This window comes from Syngnathus acus, chromosome 14, assembly GCF_901709675.1.
Source record: "Syngnathus acus chromosome 14, fSynAcu1.2, whole genome shotgun sequence".
Lineage (NCBI taxonomy): Eukaryota > Metazoa > Chordata > Actinopteri > Syngnathiformes > Syngnathidae > Syngnathus > Syngnathus acus.
The window spans coordinates 5,010,335-5,034,954 of NC_051099.1; the positions used below are offsets into that span (position 1 = coordinate 5,010,335).

Sequence of the window (24,620 nt, forward strand, 5' to 3'; positions counted from 1 at the left end):
ATGATCAATTCAAATACTGTCACCGGATTTAAGAACTAAAAGCCCCAAATTGTTCCATCAAACAGAAACTTGGATTATTTAGTGTCGCCATATTTTATTCACATGTGAAGATGAAAGAAAAAAAAAAAAGACAGACACTGGAGAGGTTTTTTTTTTGCGAAGGTAGGTGATTGCCTTAGGTTACCTCTGGGTGGAATCAATTATAGACGTTTTTTAAAAGACCGACTTTGGTCTTCACAGGATTGCATGAAGCGAGCAGGTTCCCGAGATAACTTCTTATTTCTATTTAATGTTCTCACATCAAACTTGCTCTTTATTCACAAACTTTTGCAGACTTGCTGCTAGAGAAAGAATATGAGGCATTTGAGATGTTATTGCTAAACTTCAATTGGACCATCCCTCATCTCCTTTGCTTTATGACTAATATATTTCGGGTACAAAAAGCATATGTTGCTTTTAAAGAAATTCTTCAGGGCTCTCTGTTTGTGGTTGTTGAGAAAAGTGGAAGGAAATAAAATAGTCTTCCAAGACGGCATGGTCGAGTGTGCCAAATAAATGAGTTTGACGAGTCAATAAAAAGAGTGTAACATTATTTTTGGCCGCCAAGTGCCCTATGATGTCGTTTAAGAATGACAGTTATTGTGCTGTGTTATTTACGGAAACCTGACTGATATTTGTGAGAGGGTCACTGGGCAACTTTTGTAAATCCTAAAAAAGTACCGTATTTTCCGGACTGTAAGGCGCACCTTCAATGAATGGCCCATTTTAAAATTTTGTCCTTATATAAGGCGCACTGGACTATAAGGCGCACCATTAATGCATCATGTCTGATTTTTAATCCAAATCATTCTCCAATTGATCTTTTTTTATTTCAACTTCAGACGCAACAACTTACTTTATAATCACAAAATAATAATCCATAGTCTTTTTGATTCATGATTCATAGTCTTCAGCGGGCCACTTATGATTGATTTCATGACACAATGCTTCGGGCCAATTTAAATTTAGGAATTTGGTCCATCTATAAAGCGCACGGGACTATAAGGCGCGTTGTCGGCTTTTGAGAAAGTTTTAGGTTCTTAGGTGCGCCTTATGGTCCGGAAAATACGGTACAAAGTATTTGACTTCCAAGCACTGTTGGAGACTTGTATATCCACCATACAACCTAATTGCAAATTTCAGTTGGTTTTGTTTTGTTTCATCTTCCAAGGCCAACCACTTGATAGCGACTCTTGTATTCCCTGCCAGGCAATTGAAAAGTGGGCCATTTTACCTGCTGAAACATTTGCTTCTTTTACTCTTTGGTTAATTGGCAGCATGCCTAAAACCCCCTCAGAGTAGAAGATGGTCTGCGGGGAAGAATCCAACGCATGAATCACTTCACTTTGCAGATTTCTTCATCTCCAGTAATTAAGGTTCTCTTCACAAGAAAAAAAAAAAAGTGAAAAAAACAACACTGACAAGCTGCCAATTAATTTCCTCACGCCATCATCTTGACGTTTTCTGCATACCCTGGGGGAGAATCAAAAGTTTTACAGGGTTTTGGGAAAGCTTTAATCGTGTCCTTTTGTTCTTGCTAACACATGTTGAAAAATGCAACAATGGCTGTGAAATGGCTCCTTCCCGCTCCGTTTAATCAATTCCCTCCGCTTTTTCCAGCAGAAGCAATGATGGGAAGATGTGAGAAAAATAGCATGCGGTAAATCTTATGTTTGCTGTTTTGGGGTTGACAATTATTCTCTATTCACAATGAGAATAACAAATTTGAGAACAACAATATTTCTGCCTCAAAGCCAAGAGCTTCTTGGCTCCATCATATTTTATGTGCACTTGACATATGAGCATATTCATTCAGCCTTGCTTAACATCTTGGTCATAAATGCATTGACTACAGCACAGGTGTTTTTCTTTTTTTTCTTTCTTTTTTTGTTTTGGATGTTCGAAATAAAGATATCAATCAATCAATCAATCAATCAAAAACTCAAGGCCCGGGGGTCAGATACGGCCCGCCACATCATTTTATGTGGCCCGCGAAGACACATTGTGCATCAAATTCGTGTGTCATTACTAGAATTGCAAATTGTCTTCACTTTTAATAATAGCTTTTTTTTTTTTTTTTAATATTTGACCAGTTTCTACTCGTCTGATTTGAAAACGCGTTATTTGTCAGTTTGTTTTGGAGCTTTTACTGTATATAATATGAGGTGCTCATACATTTATTTGGGTTGACAGTCATAATGGCCCTCCGAAAGAAGCTATGGCTACAATGCGGCCCGTGAAAAAAATTAGTTCGACACCCCTGGACTACAGTTTAAAAAGAAAAATTAAAATGCAGACAAACACTGGGAAAAAATTTGAATATTTATGTAGTTCTTTCAAAAATAAAAACACACTAGTGACCTTTCTTGAAACTTTCTAAATAAACAAAAAGTCAAACACCCAGAAAGCTTAGTCTTGGCATCAATGCATTTAATAGCCAGCGGGGAGAACACACTCTACGAACCTTGATGACTCTACCCAGAGACCAAGACTAATTTTCTGCCTCTTTAGGGCTTGCCGTCTATTAGTGGCAAAAGTTGGTATACAGTACAAGCGATGTGGGTTTAAAAATATAAATAAATAAAAAGCGATGGGGGGGGGGGTCTAAGACACGAGCTAGGCCAAGCTAAGTGCATTGAGGATCCGATTTAAGTGCTTGCCAACAGCAGTCTTGTGGGAGATATCTTAAGAGGCAAGGGCATTGTTGTGAAAGAGTGTTCCACAAGATTGCTGTTTACACATTCTTGGCTACACTGCAAATAAAGGCAAAGAGATTAAAAAGACACTCTGCCCTCCATTGCAACAAATCGCATCTTGAGAGAATTCGCAATGAACGATCCTGTTGACCTTCAAGCAATCACAAACAGGATTTATTTCAAATCTAGGTTAGATCAACTTTAATTAGGTTCCAATTTGGATGATGTTTGACTTTGCAGTGTTTACGTCTAAAGGGAAATAAAATTTGAAACTATCGTTACTCGGCTAGAATGTCGCCGCGGCTACGGCCCTGGCCGTCACACACAGCCCGACGCGAGCTTAAGTTTTATTTGGACTTGAGTGAAGGAAGCGGAGGTTGTCATTTGAGTGCTTAAAAGCAAAGCGAGCCTGCTCGGTGATTTCACCCTCGCTCGCCTCGAGCATCTCTCACTGCATCAAGAAAAGTGTGGCAACATGACAAACTGCTGCTGAACAGAAATTCATCCACACAGCCAAAAGCAAAGTAACATGATTAAAAACTGTGCGGCAATAATTCACAAACCATATACTGGTAACACATTCATCAATAAATAAATCCTTTAAATCCCTTTAGTGGGTTTTTGTTCTACTTCATCACTCACTAATTAATTTAATCAACTACTTTATGCAGTGCAGATTTAAATTGGCTGTAAAACAAACCCTTAATTATTGGCTTAAACATTTGGGATATTTTATATTTATATTGTAGACGTTGATACTTATTTCTGAATATGTTATTCAGTGATTTAGTTAAGTTAAACAGAGGAACTGTTGTATTTTCTAAGGCAAGATTGCCCTCTGGTGAATTACCTGGATATAGCTAGGAGGACGCAATAATTTAGCAAGTAACCACATTAAGAAAATAATTGAGCACTTCTTTGTTTTATTACAAACAAATACATTATGACACAGTACTAAAAAACATTTACATGCGTTAAAAAAAAGCGGTCATCAAAATTGGCCCTTAGCATTTCAGTGTGTCACATTTGTAAGAACATAATTTAACCTGTTGTACAACTCATTATTAATTTACAGAATGTAAAAAATAAAGACCGATGGTGCCCCTCAAGATGGAGCATTGATCAATTCTAACAATCTTTACTTACGTATATAGCCCTTCGTTACCTTCACGGTAATCAAAGCGCTTTTTTTTTACGTCACCTCATTCACGTGTCGATTATTGTTGGTTGTACATGAAGCGCTTCCTCACACATCGAGAATGATCACCTGAGCCGTCAGATTAAACACAATGAGTGCATATTGTATCGATTGTCCGTCTGATTTATAGCCCGTGAAGGGTGGAGCCGATAATGTCCATGAAAGTAGCTTCGACACAGTAACAGATCTGGACGTCCGGGTCGGCTCCTCCGAGTTCCTCTGCTGTTCTTTGGGGTAAAGCCAGTTTGCTGGCTCCTTCTACTGAAACATCCCGAGGCTTCTCTTTTAGATACTGCAAACCTAAGGATCAAATAAAAATGGTCATCTATCAAGGAAAATGTGTGTCTGCTAAATATATTTCTGGCATTTTGACAGCTCGGCATTCATGTGTACTTACGAGCGATGAGAGGGTCGATGTCCCTGGCTTTGGTGGCCACATCAGAGGCACAAACTTGCCCTACTTGTACAAGAAGGCCGGTCACATCTTCATAGAGTGGCGGAAAGGCCTGACAGAAGGCCACTAGGCACGGCAGAGTGGGCATGAAGAAGGCAAAGCGCTTGGCACGGGTCAGCACTGATGAGAAGAAAACACACCAAACCGTTATAGACCTGTAATGTTGCACTACGTGACAATGACCAGATGGTGGCAGCAAATTGCACAGAATGATTTCAGGACAGCCTTATGTGGGCAAAATGTAATTTATATAAAAAAAGAAGGTTTAAATGTGTGACATGGGGAAGAAAAATTGTTTTCTGACCTGTGAGAAGCGTACCCATGACGCTGACGGCCAACCTCGCCACACTGAGCGATTTGGGCAGTGCGTATTGGATACACAGATATGATAGCAACTGGATTGCAAAAATCTGTGAGAAGATAAGATTCACAACTGATAAGACACATATTTGATATGTTTTCTGAAGTATTCATGTAATATGCAAACAAATGGCATAAGCCAGGCCAAGGCCCCATGGGATGTCCCACCTGCTTTTCCAATTGGGGCTGGGCCAAAAGTTCTGGGATGAAGTCCAGACAGATATGCATGGAAGGGATGCCTGACACTGTTAGAGGCAACAGAGGTTGAGGATAGCCCTGGAAGAGACCACATATGTCAAATATATATTGCTCATGTGGCATCTAACAGGCCCCTTCATAGTTTCTAAACAATGAGACGTCATTTATAGGGTGCAGCTTAGCTTGGAGGCAAAAACATTCTGCGCGCTCGCTCGAAAATGCAGGTTAGCATATTTCAACAGAATGTTTACGTTGCAAAGGTGAATGGAGCAAATGCACTCTTGTGATTGTAAATGTTAAAATATAATAAGCTGTTTCTACAGCTGTATGAAATAAAAACAGATATATAATTATGAATGTAAAGAACAAAAAAATGTGAGCTATAAAAATTCACATTTAGGCAGCATGTGAAAATAAAATGAACAACTCATAACAAATTTAAATGGGTGACATGTGCTTTAAATAAAAAGAAATGTGCAAACAAATGTGCCTACTTACTCGGGCAATACTGAGGGAGCCAAAGTTGGCCATAAACACCATGCAGTGCTTCTGCTGCAGATAGCGGAAGAGGTTGGAAGTGCTTCGGCCTTTTGAAGAAACTTGCTTGTGGCATGTTTGGCAAAAGAATTGTTGCTCTTCATCCACAATTTGAAATCCAAAATAGCTCCAAATTACAGAGCCATTGTTTTTTGAACTCGCTCTTCCTCTCTAACACCGTAGCCGCCAACGTTTGTTGTGTTGTTGTGCGTCAGAGAAGCCTACGTAAACACCGGGTTGAACCAAAGAGGACGCAAAAAGAAAATAGTGCCCTATGCTGAAGAGCAAACGGCCGTAACAAAGGCAGCACCTAAATATATTATATCCCGGTATCAATTTCAACATTTCATGACTGACAGAGCCAGTTGTTTTTTTTGCTTTTACAGTTTTGGCAACCAAAACCTCAACAAGATGACATATGTCTACATAAAATTAACTGTGGCTTCCCTTCTTTGGCCTCCAGCTAAAACGTGACGTCACATGAAGGGGTGCTTGTGTCAGCTTTTGCAGTGCAAAATTACAGATGATATTTGTAATAATGTCCAGAATATACAATAACAATTGGTATTGTCATATTCTGGATATGATTGAAAATATTAGTTATTAATAATAATAGTATATAAATAATAGTTTTTAGTACTGTTTTACCCCCCCCCCAAAAAATAAAACAACACATGACTGATGTCTTGTGCATGGACTTACCTGAAAGTGAACGAGTTTGGCAATATTGGGGTCAGCGATGAACATCTGATGCAGCAGACAACAGATAAGACACTGCACCTCCCTCAAATCACTGAGCAGGCCTCCCTCTGGCTCAGCATCTCTCACAGCCTCCTTGGCTCTGAGCAGCAGGCTTTTTTGTTCGGCTTTTGCTGGCACGGGGCCACCGATGGCCCTCAGAAGGCTCCCCGTGCTGCATCCCAGCTGCTGCTCCTCAGAGGTTGGCAAACACACCTCCAGGAGAATCTGGACAGCTGCACTATCCTGGATTTAACAAGGAACGATCAGGAAATCACAACCAAACCCACTGAGAATAGAATTAGTCTTGATGACGTAAGAAATACCTGAGCAGCTAAAAGGGCATTCTTGAGCTCCTCCCTGGTGACCTCAGGTGTATCTGGCTGTCCCGGCACACCCAGGTTGGAGACTGTCTGGCTCTGTCTATCAAAGTCTGCCGTCTCTTTTAAATGGCTGTGCAGGTAGGCTTTGGATGCTAGCAGATAGCCGTTCAGCATGTGAAGGACGATGTCCATCAGTGGAGGACATCTAAAAAGAGCCGAAGTCAGAATGCGCTAAATTGTCTAGCACTTTTTTGGGGAAAATGGCTACCATTCAAAGAGTTAATGAGGGTGGATAATTCGGGTCTAATTTGTCTCGTACCTGTACACTCTGTGATGGCAGCGTAGAACAATGAGGGGATCCACCATGAGGTCGTTCTGAGTGTACGTCTGCTGCCTGAGCAGCTTCGCCGAAGGTTGGAGAGCATTCACCGTCATCACCCACAACCTGAAACACAGCTAGTTGCTTTAGGGAGCAATATCCCACTGCTGTTTGGAATACATTTTATTTGACAGTGTGTAACATTTATCGATTCTATAAACACTCTCTTTTAAGAAATAGAACAGTATGAAGTGACAAAACGGTTGCTTCACTGGGGTTTAATAGAATAATCCATAAACGGTGAGCTCCGGACTCCTGAGGGTGTACAAGCGGCAAACACAAAGTCAGACGTTGCTGTGTTTTCCTCCTGAATTAATAAAAGCTGTCATTGGCAACAATCCGTTACTTCCTCCTTTCAGGAAATCTACCTCGATTTTCCTGTAGAGACCCATTTGGATCAATAGGATGTCTGCTCAGTTCTCCTGTCAGGCCAGAGGTCGTGGAGAGTGACCCTCTACTGTCCAGAGCTTTAGGTGAGGGCCTTGCTGTGTACCTCTGATCTATTCTCACAATCATCTATGAGCAAGCAGCTCCAGGTCAAGGGTGCAACAACTCTTGTTCCGCAGGTCTTCCTTTAATCCACTTATTGTATCTCACAGCAACTTAACGCTGCTTTAAAAGAAATGCCACTGACTCAAGAGCAGTTGATAACCTTTCACCGAAACAACATCCTAACCATACCAACGGCACAAAATCCAGGGTTTTTTACCCCCCTAATAAAAAATCACGAGTATAATTCAAACTATGACAAAGCAAGCTTATGTTGAAAGACAAAAAGAATGACATCATTAGCGAATGCAGAGACACTCTGCTCCACTTTCAAAATCTCCCGCAGCGTTATATTTGGAATGCACGGGGTCATCTCAGTATCTCTCCGACATAAGAGTGCAGCCTTGACAATTGTATTCATTTCACATAGTGTACCTGCGGGGCATCACGGTGTTGAGCCCCATCCAGAGCTTGTTGAGCGTCTGCAGGGTGCGGCGAGGAACGGCGGGTTCCAGCAGCAGAGCCATGCTGGCAGTCAGGGACTCGGAATAAGGGATAAGGTCTCCCGGTGTGAGAAGTGTCAACTGCTCCAAGATTCGCATCAACCTCGGACTGCTGGATGGCAACTTCTGGAAGGCTTGGGTGGGGGAAGAAAAGTGTGAAGCCTCGTTTTGTTTCCTTGAATGCATAAAAGCATCTGCCAGACAAATACGTTAATAATAATGAGAGGGTGCGCACCCTGGTGGAGCTGGCTCTGAGTGTATCTGCACGTCTTGCTGGGGAGCATCATTTTCCTCAGCAGGGGAAGAGTGCCCGTCACCTCCTCTTCACACACCCAGTCTTCCACAAGACACAGGTGAGGGTAGTTGATGGCCAGCAACCTCAACAAGGCAGAGTGCAGACCTGGCAACGTGGAAAGCCACATTTTAAACCCAGTCTGCTTTACTATGTCATCATCCAGATCTTTGTGCTAACTCACCCCCGAGCTCTTGTTGCAACCCCTGAGCTTGGGTAACTAAGTACTTTATGGGGATCTGATCCATCAGTGCTGCTGAATACGACTTGGGCTTCTTCTGCATTAGGGCTGTCAAAAGATGAAAAGGATTTAAAGTACGACAGACAGCATAGACTACGTTTGAGTCTCATGAAGAGCTGGTGCACATAATAGAGGTGACTTTCTATTGACACAATTTCAGTCGCGCCCCTGATGGCTTCCATTACTCTTTCCTTGAAGGCTGTGGGAGCACTTAGGTAAACAGACCAATTAAAGGGACGGGCATAAATCTGCTCTAATGAAGGGCAAGCTTGTCATGAAAAGGAAATGCATACTAGCTCGACGAACTGCTAATGTAACAATCTAACCTCAAGCTGTCCTAGTTATCTCCCAGAATCATTTCACTTGGCTGTTTGTCAAGCCGCCATTTATTATCTACGGAGCTGCCAACACACTGGAAAGGATAAGTGGCTGCATGTCCGGAGAGAGAAGGCCCCTACGACTAAGAGGACAAAGAGGAAGAGTGCCACTGAAAAGTTTACACACCCAATTGTTTGGTGCTCGCCAACAGATTCTCCTCGTAAGACAGGATGTAGTAAAGGATAAGGAGTTGGGTCGTGATGGAGTTGCGCTGTCGTCCTCCTCGACTACTGTCCCCTTGCTAAAAAAAAAAAAAAAAAAAAGACATTATAATTTCTCTCCAGTTGCAGTCATCATAACGTGAACAGAGGAACGAGGCAAAGAAAAATATTTATTACACTATTCATGGATGTGAATGTATGATTTTACGACACGTGCCTTAAATTTAGCTCGCGTATTTCCTTTCTGTTGAATAAGGTCCTAAAATGGAATCGGCTCTTGTAAAGTACTCGGGATGACTTACGACAGAAGAGCCCTGGTAGATGCTGAGGATTTCTTGCTCTGTGATTGGTTGGTTGGTGGCCTCAGGGTTGGCCTTTGACGCCGGAGTGAGGATTGAGTTGATGTAAACGTCAACCAGGGGTATTAGCTGAGTGTGGATGGGGGTGTTTGTCTCACAAAGCTGACGGTAGATCCAGTCCTTAAAAGCCAAAGATGTCAACATGAATGCTGGGACGCAATTATTTGCCGCAAAATGTCTACCTTGATGGACACTTTGTGCTTCGTGAAGGCTCGGCTTCGGAGAAGCTGGTAGATGCAGTGAATGGGGAGGAACCCTGTGATGTTGGCACTTAGGTTGTTGGTCACCGCAACCCTTACTGCATGGGCTGTAACCACCTGCACACCAAACACATGCTGTCAATGACCCAGCCAATGCAAATTACCGTATTTTCTGGACTATAAGGCGCACCGGATTATAAGGCGCACCTTCAATGAATGGCCCATTTTAAAACTTTGTCCTTATATAAGGCGCACCGGACTATAAGGTGCACCATTAATGCATCACGTCAGATTTTAAATCCAGATCAAATCATTCTCCATTTTATTTTTATTTCAACTTCAGATGCAACAAATTACTTTATAATCACAAAATAATGATCCATAGTCTTTTTGATTCATGATTCATAGTCTTCAGCGGGCCACTTATGATTGATTTCATGACACAATGCTTCGGGCCAGTTTAAATTTAGGAATTTAGTCCATATATAAGGTGAATTTGAGAAAACCTTAGGTTTTTAGGTGCGCCTTATAGTCCGGAAAATACGGTAACAGACAATTTCAAATTGATACTTAATCACTTGAGCCTGCAAAAATGAGGTATTAAAATGTTCATGAGATTACAAAAGCACCTGTTCTGTGAAGATCTCCTGCGTGAAGATGGTCTTCATCTTACTCAGAGAGCTCGGTTTGATGGCAATCTATGGAAGAAAAAGATGAAACGTGGCAGCTTTACTCCGAGTGAAAACAACCCGGAGGCATCGGTGGAGGTATTGCTATTTTTCAATTTCCTCTTTTCATATTTCATAAAAAAAAAAAAAAACACTTCTTGCCAGGCACAATGGTGAATTGATAGGGTTGCCCTAAGGGCGGAAACAAACGGACTCTAAATCCAATTACATTGCACATCTTAGTGGAACATACACTGAGACGGGAAAACCACTTAGCACGCATGAGGGAGAAAATAGTACACTTAATAAGTTATAAAAGGGCAAAACTGCTGCAAGGGACATCGGAGTGTCTTGAAAGACACAGTATGTGTATGCTCAAAGTGTTTCATCAGTGCTTTAGTCTTTACATGTGCCACTGCAGCAGTGGGGGGGGGGGGCAGTATTCGGTCAGACACACTAACGTATTGATCACTGTCCTCATCCTACCTATCATCTTACCTTCATCCCCAAAGTAGAACACACCAACTCAATAATGGAGCTGAGCTGGTTGCTGTGGAAATACATGGCCACTAGTAATAGCATTTCTCCGAAAGAAGCAGATACACCTGCAGCACTGGATGGGGGGGGGGCACACATAGAAGAAACTGGTTCTTAAACCGGCATTTTACAGGACATCTATTTGAAACATTTAAAAAAAAAAAAAAAAATGATGGAATGACATCAGGAAAGAATGTAAACAATCCGCTTTTTATGATTTGTGAGTTATTGCTTCAGGATAAGATTCCAAAGCGCCAGCAAAGAATACAGCATTATCTTTTGAGGGCAACCATAAAATTCGATGACTGTATTGGCAAATAAATGATCGACACAACAGCAAGGGGATCATTATGGTCTTTCTCAAAGCCCAATAAAAACTCGTATGGGTTTATTTTTATTTGACATATAGGGCAATGTTATTATCGTTATTTCTATTAAACACCGGACAGTAGTTACGCAGCGAGTATTTCCACTTTCACAGTAATGTTACAATTGACGTGTTTGGATTTTCACGCTACACCAAAATGTATCGCTTTTTCCACACAATAAAGTTTACAATTAGAAAATGATTGATGTGGGCAACATTGATCGATTTGACTTATTGAACTTGTGCTTGATAAAACATCACACAAGAACCAAGATACAAAAGCATGGGTGGAGGCAACCATAAAGTAAAATGGTGTGTGCAGACGTTCTTACCTCTCAAAGTACTCCTCTTCTTTGATCATCCAGCTGAGCCACATGACCATGAGCTGCTCCTGCTCGGGTGTGCTAGAGGCATGCGAGAAACAAGACGCGTCAAGAATATAAAACAGGACGACAAAAAAAATAGAAATGTGCTTCATTTCGGGATCAGTGATTTGAACATGGTGTACCTGACCAGCGTGGGAAAGGCTAATAGTTTGCAGAAGGACAAGGAGACAAAGCGAACACCGGCGGGAGTGGCTGGAGGTCGGCTCGTCATCAGTTGCAGAAGTTGCTCGGCCTCCTCGTCTGTTGGTCTGGGACAGGAGCACAATCAAACACGTTCATTTCCGATCAGATCGAGTACTACGTTCCTTTACCTGAGACCAGCGATGCCCATGAGAGCACAGTAGAGTCGGAGTAGAGCGCTGGCCTTCACCACGTGTTCTTCTCTGAGGCCCGAGTAGCCGAAGCCACCTTCGTCATCCGTGTCGCCGTCGTTGGGAACGTGCGTGCTGCGCGAGCGAGGCAAGATAGCGACCAACTCCAGCAGCAGTTGCCTGCGCATCTGCCACAGCACTGAGCTGCTCTCTCGCTTTCTCTAGTGGGAGAGAAAAAAAAAAAGAAAAACACAGGAGATGATGAGTAATCGTCCCGTTAGCTCATTGCTTTCCTCATCTTACAATCAGAGCAAGAAATTCATATTATTTCCTCCAGCAAAAATGCAATTGAGAATTTAGAGTCGAATGCTAAGAAGGCTACACCTTATTATAAAACGCTTCCCTGCGACAGCAGAGCCTTTTTCGTCACGGCTGGGAAAAGGCTCAATGGCATCTTTTCAAAAGGGATACGAGACGCGATGGCATTTCGAGAGAAGAGCTCCTGCTTCTCCATAACAGAGAAGAAATGTCAGGAGATGGCAAGATAAGCAAGGCCATTTGAAGCTGTTGTGCCATTTTAAATGCACACTTCTAGTTGGGAAAATTACCGTTTCCCCTTTTCAATGGGGACGATAAGGCGGGCACAAAACAAAAGGTCACACACGTTGGAGATTCCAAAAAGGGATGATGGCTACATGAGAATGTCAAGGCGTGCGAGTGACTTCAACGACGGCCCCCGTTATCCTGAATCAAAAACAAAAGGAACTCACCTGTTGCCCATTGCGGATGAACATGCTGAACCACGTGCGGACTTTGCTGTTAGTACCAAGCAGCAGACCGCTGACATAAGAAACTAGGGGGCTGACGGCCTCATCTGCTGTGTCTGGTTTGTAATCCAGAGTCAGAGCCACGCCCAGGCCAGGAAGATGACATTCCTCCACCTAAGAAAAATACAAATAGAACATTTGATTTCACTGTCATGTCAAAAGCAATTTGTGGTACCTTCAAGCAACTGGCTGATCCTGATACATTCTTTTCTGTAGGTATTCAAAAAATGGTGTGGTTTTTTTTTTCCTCCACTGACCACCATGGCTCTGATGTTGAGAGCCTGTGAAGGGTTCATCTGACACAGCTGCCTAAGGGCTTCGGTCCTGCGCCGACCACCAACGCTCTCTTCATCCTGACGCTCTCCGTTCTTGATCAAACCTCTGCACACTGCAAACACAAGCGCACACATTTCCAGTAGGCTCGCTCGCTCGCTTTGTGTGATTATCGGACATTATACTTCTGTCACGGTCACACTCGGTTTATTCTTAAAGAAAGTCATGCCTGAAATCACAACATTGAGTATGCATATATTTTATTAGGCTCACTGGAGAAAAGCAATTTGTTTAGATTAAGCATGTTCTTTTGCAATCTTTGTTAAATTAGCAACTCACCAATTCTCTATTTGGAGCAGCCAACGTACAATGTGTGAAATTGACTTTACTGAAAGCGGTTAAACAAAACTCGGATGGGTTTATTGTGGATGAAGTAAACCTGGGTTGCGTTGTCAGAAACGTAAGACAGAGCATTTACCTTCATTGAAGCTGTCAGGCACATTGGCAACCAGAAGACAAAGAAACCAATCGCCGTTGCGAACATGCAGCAAAGCCTCTGCCACGTCCACGATTGGCAGCAGGGAAGGCAGTTCTGTCCAGACAAAATGCACAGGAGAGGATGAATTTTCTTTTTTGCAATATATTTAACAGATTTACATACCTGCTTGTAGAATGCAAAGTACGTCGGCAACCTCTTCCAAGTACACCGGGCTTTCAAACAGTTCTGAGGACTTCAGAAAGAATTCTCCATTGGAATCGGCCACCTAAGAGACACAGATGAACAACTCCTTGACTACCTGCTTTGATAAACGAACAGAAACAGCTTAATAATTTAGTTTGAGTATGACGATGATATCTGTACCTTACTCATGATTGCTAAAAGCTCACTGAGGGTCAGACGAAGTCTCCTGAGCGGATCGCTGTGTTCGAACTCCAAGGTGAGCCCATGCTGCAGCTGTGACACCAAGATACTCTCCACATTGGAACCACCTGCTTTGTGCCTGGCGCGTGAAAATGTTCAGAAATAAACTCCCTTATTTGACAGAACCGAAGTGATGAGGGGATTACCTTAGCTGCTGCTCCTTCCTGGCATCCTGCTCCAAGGCGTGAAAGTCAACAGACAGCAGCGCCACAATGGAGTTGACAGCTTCCACTCCCGAGAGCAGCCGGAGGATGAGCTTCTTGTCCTCGGCCCAAGCCGGGCTCTGGTCAGCCGGGGCACACAAAGCCATCCTCACCAAGCAGGGAAGCAGTAACCTCAGCTCGGGGTCACTGAGAGCTGCCAGCCGCTGCACATCCACCTTCTGCATGGCTTCAAATGCAAAAGGGCTGACAAACTGCAGCCCTGCACTGTCTGTCATCTCTGAAACGGTCAGAGCAAAAACGACGAGAAACATCAGAACCACAACACCAAAGTAGCTGGATCGGTCTTGCAATTTCACTTGATCCCTTCAATAATACATTGCATTTAATAGAAGACGATCAAATATATTAGTGGTGGTAAACAGAGAAGCTTGTAGTCAGCTTTTTATCTTCACTAACAATGACAGCTCGGCTAAACGCTAACACGTATGTGAGGAGGAAGTGTTATAAATATTCCAGCTCATAACATTAACACCAAAGCAGCTATCTAACATGTTGGGCATGGTTTTAATTCAACTTAGAACGCGCATTCCCACTTTTCGCCACTTTTAGGGTGACTTAGCTTGCTACTAGCTGGAGAGCTAATAGCAAAAGCTAACGCTCCTGCAGAGCCAAACAACGCGGTTGCTAAAAACAGCGTATTTCGGACATTATAAAATGCAGCAGTAATTATCTTACCTTAATTAGGTGCAATATTGCAGCGCAATTGGTTAATGTTAAGGTGGGAGGCCTCCGGACCTCGGACTTGTCTGAGCACCAAAGCTAAGATGTGTCCGAGAAAGTACCCTTCCTTAGCGGTCACTGAGTTCTCAAAATGCGTAGCATTTCCCGCACCTTGAGCACTAAAGTGTTGCCATTTCCACTCGGACAGGTCCGCAAAGAGAGAAAAATTAGTAAGATTGTGTGCACGGAGCTCAGACAGACTGCTGAAAGCCGGAGCAGACTCGAACTGCGAGACCGGTGGAAGGTAACTAATGTGCCGCTGTTGTATGGGTTGTAGTGTTGGCTCGTGAGTGAACGATTCGTTCAGAATAACGAATCCTTTCAGTGAACGAGAGTGAACGAATCACTTCCTAAAGTGATTCGTTCTTTTTTCAGTTCATATGACTTCAACCAGTAGGTGTCGGTAATGCACATTGAAGCTGGTGCTACCTCGCCGTAAAACAAAACGAAGAAGAAAATGACGTAACTTCCCGTTCACGAACGAGTCGTGAATTGCATTTCCCGTTGACCAACGAACGAATCAGTGAGTGAGTGATTCGCATTTCCAGTTCATCGCGAGAACGAATCCGTGAGGGAATGAATCCTGACTTTCCCGTTCGCGAACGAGTCAATGAGTCAACTGCCCTCCTTCCCGTGCATCAACGGATCAGTCAGTGATCGTGTTGCGTCTCCCTCCTGGCGTGGACTATGTAAACCAGAATGTCGATTTACGATTTACCAAGGAAAGAAAGAACCACTCACTGAAACACCACTTCTTTTATGCGCGTTTTCTCCAAGCTAACGGCTAACTTTATTGCATGAAGGGATGCGCCGTTATGCAACAACGGGGAGATTATGCTTCTCTTTGGGTAATCTTGATTTTATAACACTTATAGTAGTTTTTAAATAACGTGTATGCATATATACGCCTAAATATTGTTATCCAATATACTGCAATTTCACATTGGATTTCTGGTTTGAAATCGAGTGTGTGGGGGGGACGCTTCGTTTGAACGAATCTTTTGAATGAACTGATTCTAAGGATTCGGTTCACTTAAAAGAACTGGAATGCACATCTGGGTTGACTCCCATTATCATACATTTGCAGGAATAATAGGATATATTCGTTGATCTTCGTGTTTATTTATGTTAATTTTATTACTTTTATCTTGCCAACATATGCAAAGTAATTTTAGTTTTTAATCTAAAAAAAAAAAGTGAGCAAACAACTAATAAAAAAATAAGTGCGCATTGCTCGACACGTGAACGCACCATCAAGTGCTTTCCCGTACTTTTGGTAAAGTATACATGACAGTAAAAAATAAAATAATTACATAAATAAATAGGAAAACTGAATCAGTCTCTTTGCACTATACAAAAAGGACATTGTTTCCATTGTTATTTATTTAGGTGTGACATGACTGGGATTGTGAATGTTTCATGAAATTCACCTGGAATGAACCCCAATTATTTTTGCAGCGGTGTAGACCTTGATGGTAAAAATGGAAAATGAATAAAGCAAAATATTTTGTTTAATATACGGATTTGAAATGGAATCCGAGAGTGATGACAGTCGACAGTAGGACCACTGCGTATTTATAAAGGTCGTTGACAGCAAGTCGCAAAGATGGACATGGAATGGACTGCCAGCTGCTCCCAAACAACCTTCGGGCACGTAAACAGTTTGCAGGTCAAATGCAGGAATTCACCATAAATGGAATTTGGTGGTCTTACACCACTGGACGGACCAGCAACTATATCGCACATAGAAACAAACATGATCATTATATAATTGTTAATAATTTTCCTACCTTTCTATTGGTGTCCTCTACCAAATAAACAACCAGTCTTTCCGCCTCTATGCAATAAACACAACAAGCACGGGGAAAATCTGTTGACACATTTTATTCCTAAAACAGAAGCCACAGCACCAACTGCTGGCATGGCATTCATATATATAATTATCTATATAGATAGCCGTTTGGTTTTTGTGTCTAAATGTGTGGTATAAAATACTATATACAACAATGTACCTCTTTATTAGAACACAGTGAAGTTCATTGCTGTACAATTCCTACGTAGCTACAGCTTAGCTGTAATTCACAATTCTCCACTTCTTCTGTACATTGTGACAATACAAATAGTCTCTTTCTCCATTACAAAAAATAATACTCTGAAAGCAACCGACTGGGACTTTCTTTCCTTTTTCTGCAATAGTTTCTCCATTTTGTTTTTTTTACGCAAGATGATTACATATATCTTAGACCAATTGCTTTAAAGCAAGAAGGTGTTATAAACCTTCTCCATTTATATATTTCTCTATATATATATATTTATAAAAAGCGGTTAAGAAATCATACATTTGAAAAGATACAATAAATAAGATAGACGCAGGCTTTTCATTTGGATATAATTCCATCCAAAGGAATAAAAAGGAATTTTAGGCTGTCACACCAAAAATCCATTCTTTAAAAGTTATTTTCTTGATCAAGTACATCCCTTTATCTCTTTTCCGTCTTTCCCAAAACAGACTGGCCAGTGCATGTGCTGCCATGTTAAAAAGAAACATGACAACCAATCTGTCGCTCTCCCACGTTCCTTTACTCTGATCTTCCCATAATTGTTTTCATTTATTCCCGCATCTATGAGTGCATGTCTTTGCGCCAAGGGGACAACCAACCATCAAAACTGATCTTGGAATGAGATCCAACGCTGTGCTTCGTTCGCTCTGGTGTCATGAAACCCCTACGGAGTTATCGCTTTGGACTTCTCTTCTTGAAATGTCTCTCCTGTGGTGGGCTACAACATGTTTGTGATAAAGTTGTACATCTGGTTCAGCACCACAAAGTGAATGGGCAGGCATGATCGTCTGTCCTGTGTCGCCGGGTCACATGTAAGCCAGGAGAGGGCGTTGTACTGCTCCAGCACAAATCTAGCAGGGTGCAAAATACAAGTATTGGAGTCACGGATAGTACTCGATCACTATTCATAGTTTAAAAAAAAAAAAAGTGTATAATTTGCAGTGTCCTCATTCACATTTAGAAATCAAGAATCAGGACTGGGGTAAAAGCAGTAATGACCTGTGACCTCAAGTCATGAAAGCACAGCGCAATTGCAGCCGTACGTATGGACGTGTTTGCTTGCTGTTTACCGTAGTACATCTGAGGTCTGATTGGAGTCAAGAGGGTGGGAGTGTTTGCTGTGCAGAAGCTCATCGGACTGCACTGAAGACACGTGGAGGTGCAAAGAGGCCTAGGAGAGAGCAAAGAGAAAAAGAGCTGGTGTCAAATAAAATAGACTGACTGCAAAAAAGCCGTTCGCCTCTGTCCCAAATGAAGCTTCCACAAGCGAGCAAGATCTTTCTTGCAAATGGACATGTTGTTACGTGTATATTTCTTTTGACATACATTAACAGCTTTAATACCTTGAGGAAAAGTGGACACTGGTTCTGAGCCTGCGGACAGGCTGACCAGAACCAGTCAGGCAGTGGGCCAGCTTTGGCCGTGGATACAAAGTAGCCGAGAGCAAGGGGTTGCTGCAGGAGGTTTGGCACCTCCTCGCGAGACTCCATGCGGTCTGCACTCTGGCCCTGCAAAATGAACATCATTAGTTTTATGGGTGACTTGAGACTTCAAAAAAAGCTAGCAAGAAAGATTCAAGAGTCCTACCTTACTGTCATCGCCTCCATGGTGGTAGTGGGATCCCGGGGAATGCACCGGCGACGTGTTGGGCGAGATGTTGATGATGTCGGGATCCACCAGCTCGTTCTCAGGGTCCAGAAGATCAAAAATGCCCATACCGTCAGATCCATCTGAGTAGAAGAGAAAGAAAGTGAGGTCCTAATTCCTTTCTCTACAATCTTAGAAGGAGCAGAATATAAAGATATAAATGAACTCCAGAGAACAGCAAAGTGCATCTGACCTGTGGTGGCATTAAGGATGTCGATGTTGGTGTCGATGTTGGTGTAATTGGAGCTGGCAACTTGGACAAAGGCAGAGGTGGGGAAGACTAAGATGTGAGTGCAGGAGGTGTCCTGGGGAGTGTTCAACTGGGGCGTCTGCATGTTGAGGGTAGTGCTGCGGCCAAAAACCGAGCCCGTCGACACGGAGTCTAACGGAAGAGACAACAGAATAAAACAATGTATTAATTTAATGAATAATGGCAACACGTTTTAACCGACTCTTGCAGCTCTTAGTTTAAATATGTTGTTATATTGTAGTGTTCTTGGTTGTTGTTCTTTATTTTCGATTGTGTATTTATATAACCTTGTTTTATGTGTTTATTTTTTCGCACTCCATCCCCCACAAAGGTTATATAAAAAAATGTATGAAATTGTATAGAAAACGTACACCTGTTGTTGCCCCGCTGGAAGCTGGTGAGAGAAAAAAAAAAAACTATTTGCACTCACATATACACTTGTGGGCAATTTAGAGTCTTCAATGAACGTCATGTTTTGGGAATGCAGGAAAAAAAAAAAAAGAAAGATTACAAAAAAAATAAACCCCAGGATAGTTTCTTGGATAACAAATTGGCTGGCGCTACATATCATATGGAAAACATTGATTTCCGATGACCGCGGCCCGGCGTTCATCTCACATTTAAGCGATCGTAAATTTGAACACGAGGCGATGACAGCTGTATTTGATCTTAAAGAGATTGGAAGCAAGTAGGTCTCTTCATTCCGACAACACTCCGTCACACAATCCCGCTATGATAGGCCGACAATCCCCCACTCGCTTGTTTCCCAAAATAAACCCATTGATCGAGCTCTCTATCACACGGCATTGAGATCAATTGGGCGTCGGAGAGCTTGTGCTTTATGAGCAAAAAAGGTACACCGTCTTTCCTGCCATCAATCCGCTCCGGACTAGGAGGTGACAAGCATGGTGACACGCTGCTGCCATCCATCACGCAAGACTCACACACACACACAGGGATGGAGAAGACACGCTGAAAGAGAGAAGTGAATTCATAGACTGGGTTGTATGTACCTGGCATTATGATGAAGGAGCCCTGGGGCTCCATGGCAACTAAGCACACACTGAGGATGCCGGGAGTATCCGAGGCGGAGATGCCGCACATTCGACACATATCCTTCAGACGGCGACTGAGTGACTGAAGGTTTCTTCTGCTTAGCACTATACTCCAGTCTGACACAAAAGGAAAGGAGCACAATCGGGTCACACGTGTCGACAATTTTGTAAGGGCACCGACGTTCTTACCTTTCAACTCTCCGTGTCCTATCCTCCCCAGCCGTCCAATTACCACTCTCCAGGGCACTGATGTCATCTGGACTAATCCCAAGCACCAATCCCACAATTTTTGTAGACCGAGACGCCGAACAGAGCCTTTTTTCCTCCTGGCCCTGAGTGACATTTTTCATAAATGTGTCAAAGTCGAGTATGAAAACAGCCGTTTTAGTCAAAACGCATACTTACAGGAATATGTGCAGTAAGTTTGATTGATAGCTATGTGCTTTGTAGCGCAGAGAAAAAAAAAAAAAAAAAGGCTATTCTGACAACTACGTTGATGTAATTGATGGGGGAAATCACAGTATTTATATAAAACTGGGGACAATAGAAGCCGGTGAAGGGAAAGGGGGATTGGAACTGATGTAAAAGTTTGACTCGACAGCGCTTTTACCTGTTGGGCACGTCGATGTTGATGATGCAGGTCTCCAGGAGCTCCCCGTATTGGTCGGTGCACGTGGCGAGAAGCCAGCGCTGGTCGTGGGAGAGACAGTATCCCACAAACAGTACGTTGTATTTCTGCGACGCCTCCCCGAACGTCTCCCCGAGTTCCGTCTGCTTGTCCTTAACCGGTGCGAGGATAAACGGAGGCGTGTACAGACGCACACACTCGGGTCTCTGCACAAAGGCGAATCGTTTGAATTAATGAACTTGAAGAGATTATGCAGGTGGAGGAAATAGAGACAACGGTAAGAACAAAACGGTCGTGTCATCCTATTCATGTTTTTCCAAGCGTGGCATCTCGAGCTTTGCAAGTGCAATAAAGAGAAAATGTAGCAGTGGCTACAATGAAGGAAGGAAGGAAATCATCCCAATTGGAGTCTGACTACAAGTGATCCTTTGTTTAAAGCTGGAATCAAGACCTCGTTTAGGAGTTCTTGTGAAGCTAGCCAAGCAGATAATGGAAAGAAAACTCTGGAGTCGCACAGGGTTACAAGTTCGCTCTGTCTTGTTCCAACAAATAAAAAACAGGTTGAGCTCAAAATCTTGGACTGCACAAAAAGGATCGTTTTAGGTCAGGTCATGTCTCCAGAGAAATGAAAAAAACAACACCACCACCCCCGTAGCAATACTAATAAATGATCACGAAAAAATGTTCAAATATATTTCTCGTACCTCTGAGCTTTTAAGTGCTGTGTCGATGGCTAAGCCCGGGCCGAAGCCCGTCAGCGACTTGACGTTGGTGGAAATGGGCAGAGGCCGCCTGCACTGAGCAAAGACGGAGAAAGCTAAAGACTTGAGGTGCTGAACGTAGATGTGGCGTTCTTCGCCTCTCACAGGCTGAAGCAGGTACTGGCAGGGGACAATCTGTAGGATGAAAAAGAAAATAAAAAAATATGAAGGCCTTATAATTTAACACGAATTCATTCATTGACGCACCTGTACAAAAATGGAATTGCGGATATGTGCGGGAAGCAACTGAAGCATCTCAAGGTAGCAGCGTAATAAACCCAGCGTCCACACACTGGAGTTGGCCGGCATCGCCCCGGGACCACCTTCGCAATCTTCGTAGCTGAAAGGGTCCACAATGTAAACAACGATGGCCGGTGGATAGGTGATGGCGTGGGAGTCGCCATCTGTGGGTACGCCGACCTTGTCCCGTTCCAAAGTGCTGTGGGCACCCAACAATTTTGTTTTATTAAACAAGTCGAATAATTCATTCTTTCAGTCCAGATCTTTGGAGCAGAAGCGATGAAATGAGGAATGCCATACCTTTCTGGGGGCTCTGTGGGGGTCTGGCTGTCCCCCGAGGTACTCTGGCTTCCGGCCTGCTGTCCCGGCTGTCCACCTCCCTGGCTTTGGCTGCCCATACTTCCAAAGGGGGTGAAGGAGCTGGCCTTGGCAGACTGCGTTCCGCTGTTCGGCTGTCCGGATGATGTCATCAGGCCGGCGGACGATACCGAGCCACCGTTGCTGTTGGGGACCGAGGAGCCGAGCATTGCGCCCTGCTGGCCGGCTGAGCCCGTAGATGAAGGCTGCTTGGATATCGACGGGGGACTCGGTTGCGTGAGGAGAGAACTATCCAACGGTTGTGATGCGAGGTATGGAGCTAAAAGGAGAAAAAAGGGACACGTTACTAAGCGAATACCTTTGCACTTTAGAAAATAAAAGAGCCAGCGCTGAACACTCTGCGTTCACATTTTTTCAATTCGCCTTTTTCCGACAAGAAAGGAGTGAGGTCAAGAGCGGAAATGTCAGAAGAAAGAGCAGTCGAACACAAGTCTCGCCTTACCGAGGTTGTGTCGGCACACTTGTGCATAGAGTTTGAGCTTGGCGAAGGCGTCGTCGTTGCTGCTGGCGGCCTTGAGGAACCAATCGCTGACGGGCTGATCCGCAAGACTTTTAGCTCCGCTGCCACCGACGAGAACTATTCCATCGGGGTAGCCTTTGGATATGGGCCGATGCTGGCCGAGTCGACACATCTGTGGGGAAACGTAGAAAGCAAAAGTTTGAGCTTTTATTCACATTCAAGAGGGGACAAAAAAAGATCAACAAGATAATGGAAAAAAAAAAAAAAACGGTGACATTCCGGGGATGTACATTTTATCATCTCCATCGGTGAAGGAACACATGAATAAACATTTGTCCAGTGCAACAACTGATGCATACCTCATAGACTGCTGTGAGGTCCCTAAAGAGACTCTTGGCGCCGCCGAGCAGAGTCTCGTTGTCAGGACACACCACCAAATAGCCCACGTCCCGCTGGGCGCCAAAGGGATCCAGCAACAGCTTCTCCCAGTAGGGTAAACCAAAGGGAGACAGCACCACAAAGTCATATTCATAACCCACCAGGAAGGTGGGGATGGGCAGTGGCTCAGGGGACTCGTCTGTGCCTGTGAGAGCAAAACAGAAAAGGACAGCACAGGACCACACAGAGAGGGGGGGGAAAAAAAAAACATTAAAAGGTGAAATTTTTTCCCTTCTGCTGTACGGCGGCTTTTCAATTAGCCCATTACGTTGCCAAATGAATGAATTAATGTAATTCTGTGTTTATTATTGAAATGAAAAGAGTCAAGCTTCCAAATAATAGTTATTGCAGACTGTTTCCAGGCAATAACGCAACAACCCATCATTACATTGAGTGATTTACCGTATGAGCCCCGCCCAGCCATCTTGTGAAATTGCTGCCAGGTGAGCGGGCCCTGAACACCCCAGGAACGCACAGTCCTTTTCTTCTGGATGGCATCTTGAAGCACAGGCTGTAAGGACATCAATACTCGGAGCACGTCCTGAGAGCACAGCGCGCTCACGTCGACTGCTGGAGGAATAAAAAAAATAAAAAAAAAGCAATGACTATTAAAAGACAGGACAATTTTTCAATTGGACGGCAAATTAAGTCCAGTATCTGTCTCACCGTTTTGTTTGGACCATTGGTGTAGACAAGTGCTTTTGACCAGAGCTTCGTCCACCTTTCCACCTGACATGTTATCCATAAACTGCCTGCCGTGCTCTAGGGCCATGTAGCAGTCGCTGTGAAAATCCCTCTCCTCTACCCTAACACAGGGTGGCACGGGGCCACCCTTGGCTCCACGCGTGGGCGCTACGTCGTCCAGGCCTGAAATGGGTGAAAAGGGGTTGGTGCACTGATCCTGCAGCAGGAGAATCAGCTCATCCGGGACACGTTCTCCCCTCCCCACGCCGGAGAGCCGTAGCTCCTCAAAGCGCCTTTCCGCCTCCCGGCTGACGTCGGAGCCACGGCCGATGATATCCAGCTCGTCCTCCAGGAAGAGGCCCGAGCCGTTGCCGTAGCGCCTGTTGACCACGGCGCTGAAACCGCAACTGCAGGCTTCCTGGGCTTCGCTGATGGGGTCGCTCAGGTACACACCCACGTCCGCTCCTTTAATGTTCATGTTACACACGCAGATGCAACAGCTGTCAAAGTTGCAGTCCTTGAAGAGGTTCATGACCGACTCGGAGAGAATGAGGGTGACGTAGAGGCTGTGAGCCTCCGGGATGGAAGGAACGGTCGCCGGCTCCACCGAGTTGAGCGGTCGGCAGGTGGAAGGGGTGGACGCTGGCGAGTACAGGTCCGAGTTCTCGTACTTGAGTGAGCCCTGGACGCTGGAGGGGCCTCGAGGGGTGCGTGGAGTGCGTGGCGTACGTGGGGTAGGGGCTGAAAATCGCGGGGTGGCGGGGGAAGGCAAAATGCCCGTGCCGCTGTTACTTGGTGGAGCGCTGTTGGACATGAAGGGGGTGTGAGTTTGTGGCGTGTAAGTCTGGTTGTAGTCCTGGTCCAGGGTGCTGCCCACACTTGGGATATTACTGGGGAGAAGAGGAACACATTAAAAAAATAAGCGGACGTCAATGTGGACACGCTGAGGATTACGGAAGTAAAAATAAATAAATAAATCCCCCCCAAATGTGTTCAGTGAGAGATGTTTTATAAACATTTCCTCAGGCGCCCCACTGAGGTAAGTTTTATTTTTAGGCTGGCGACGAACCGCAAGGAAGCAGTTAGGAGAATGAGGGGAGCTCATTGTTTCCCCCCCCCCCCCAGCTGTGAGCAACCACACCTGGCACCGGCCCATTGCGAGGAAGTCCCGGCGTTACTGCAGCCAGGACAGGACGTGACCTCAAAAGCACCACCGACACATTGTTACAAGATTGTTAA

General features: G+C 44.0%; 2 protein-coding genes across 2 annotated transcripts in view; both read right to left on the reverse strand.

Moving 5' to 3' along the window:
• Nucleotides 1-3,641: 3,641 nt before the first annotated feature.
• Nucleotides 3,642-15,054, reverse strand: ints2 (integrator complex subunit 2). The gene is made up of 25 exons (XM_037270500.1): nucleotides 14,736-15,054; nucleotides 13,983-14,277; nucleotides 13,777-13,915; nucleotides 13,576-13,678; nucleotides 13,393-13,506; nucleotides 12,899-13,029; nucleotides 12,585-12,755; nucleotides 11,815-12,035; nucleotides 11,626-11,751; nucleotides 11,450-11,521; nucleotides 10,712-10,826; nucleotides 10,175-10,243; nucleotides 9,528-9,662; nucleotides 9,289-9,465; nucleotides 8,952-9,066; nucleotides 8,391-8,495; nucleotides 8,150-8,314; nucleotides 7,847-8,048; nucleotides 6,863-6,988; nucleotides 6,547-6,748; nucleotides 6,185-6,466; nucleotides 4,916-5,023; nucleotides 4,692-4,797; nucleotides 4,331-4,507; nucleotides 3,642-4,233 (listed from the first exon to the last, which is right to left on the reverse strand). The coding sequence occupies exons 2-25, from the start codon at nucleotides 14,273-14,275 to the stop codon at nucleotides 4,058-4,060; spliced, it is 3,630 nt and encodes a 1,209-aa protein (XP_037126395.1). The 5' UTR covers nucleotides 14,276-14,277; nucleotides 14,736-15,054; the 3' UTR covers nucleotides 3,642-4,057.
• Nucleotides 15,055-16,648: 1,594 nt separating this feature from the next.
• Nucleotides 16,649-24,620, reverse strand: part of med13a (mediator complex subunit 13a) — a 42,407-nt gene continuing 34,435 nt past the window's right edge. Inside the window, exons 16-30 of the mRNA XM_037270481.1 lie at nucleotides 23,364-24,271; nucleotides 23,100-23,267; nucleotides 22,619-22,842; nucleotides 22,242-22,431; nucleotides 21,722-22,058; nucleotides 21,389-21,620; nucleotides 21,125-21,316; nucleotides 20,403-20,626; nucleotides 19,982-20,124; nucleotides 19,751-19,909; nucleotides 18,681-18,869; nucleotides 18,428-18,570; nucleotides 18,184-18,348; nucleotides 17,911-18,011; nucleotides 16,649-17,691 (exon numbers count right to left, since the gene is read on the reverse strand). Of these exons, the coding sequence (XP_037126376.1) occupies nucleotides 17,559-17,691; nucleotides 17,911-18,011; nucleotides 18,184-18,348; nucleotides 18,428-18,570; nucleotides 18,681-18,869; nucleotides 19,751-19,909; nucleotides 19,982-20,124; nucleotides 20,403-20,626; nucleotides 21,125-21,316; nucleotides 21,389-21,620; nucleotides 21,722-22,058; nucleotides 22,242-22,431; nucleotides 22,619-22,842; nucleotides 23,100-23,267; nucleotides 23,364-24,271 (3,508 nt within the window). The 3' untranslated portion in view covers nucleotides 16,649-17,558. The remainder of the gene's footprint in view (nucleotides 17,692-17,910; nucleotides 18,012-18,183; nucleotides 18,349-18,427; nucleotides 18,571-18,680; nucleotides 18,870-19,750; nucleotides 19,910-19,981; nucleotides 20,125-20,402; nucleotides 20,627-21,124; nucleotides 21,317-21,388; nucleotides 21,621-21,721; nucleotides 22,059-22,241; nucleotides 22,432-22,618; nucleotides 22,843-23,099; nucleotides 23,268-23,363; nucleotides 24,272-24,620) is intronic.

Excerpts from the sequence above, each read along its gene's own strand:
- ints2 (XM_037270500.1), bottom strand. The coding sequence starts at position 14,275 with ATGACAGACAGTGCAGGGCTGCAGTTTGTCAGCCCTTTTGCATTTGAA. Across the intron at positions 9,466-9,527 it reads AGCACAAAGTGTCCATCAAG|GACTGGATCTACCGTCAGCT; the intron begins GTAGACATTTTG and ends TTGGCTTTTAAG. Across the intron at positions 6,989-7,846 it reads AACACCGTGATGCCCCGCAG|GTTGTGGGTGATGACGGTGA; the intron begins GTACACTATGTG and ends GCTGTGTTTCAG.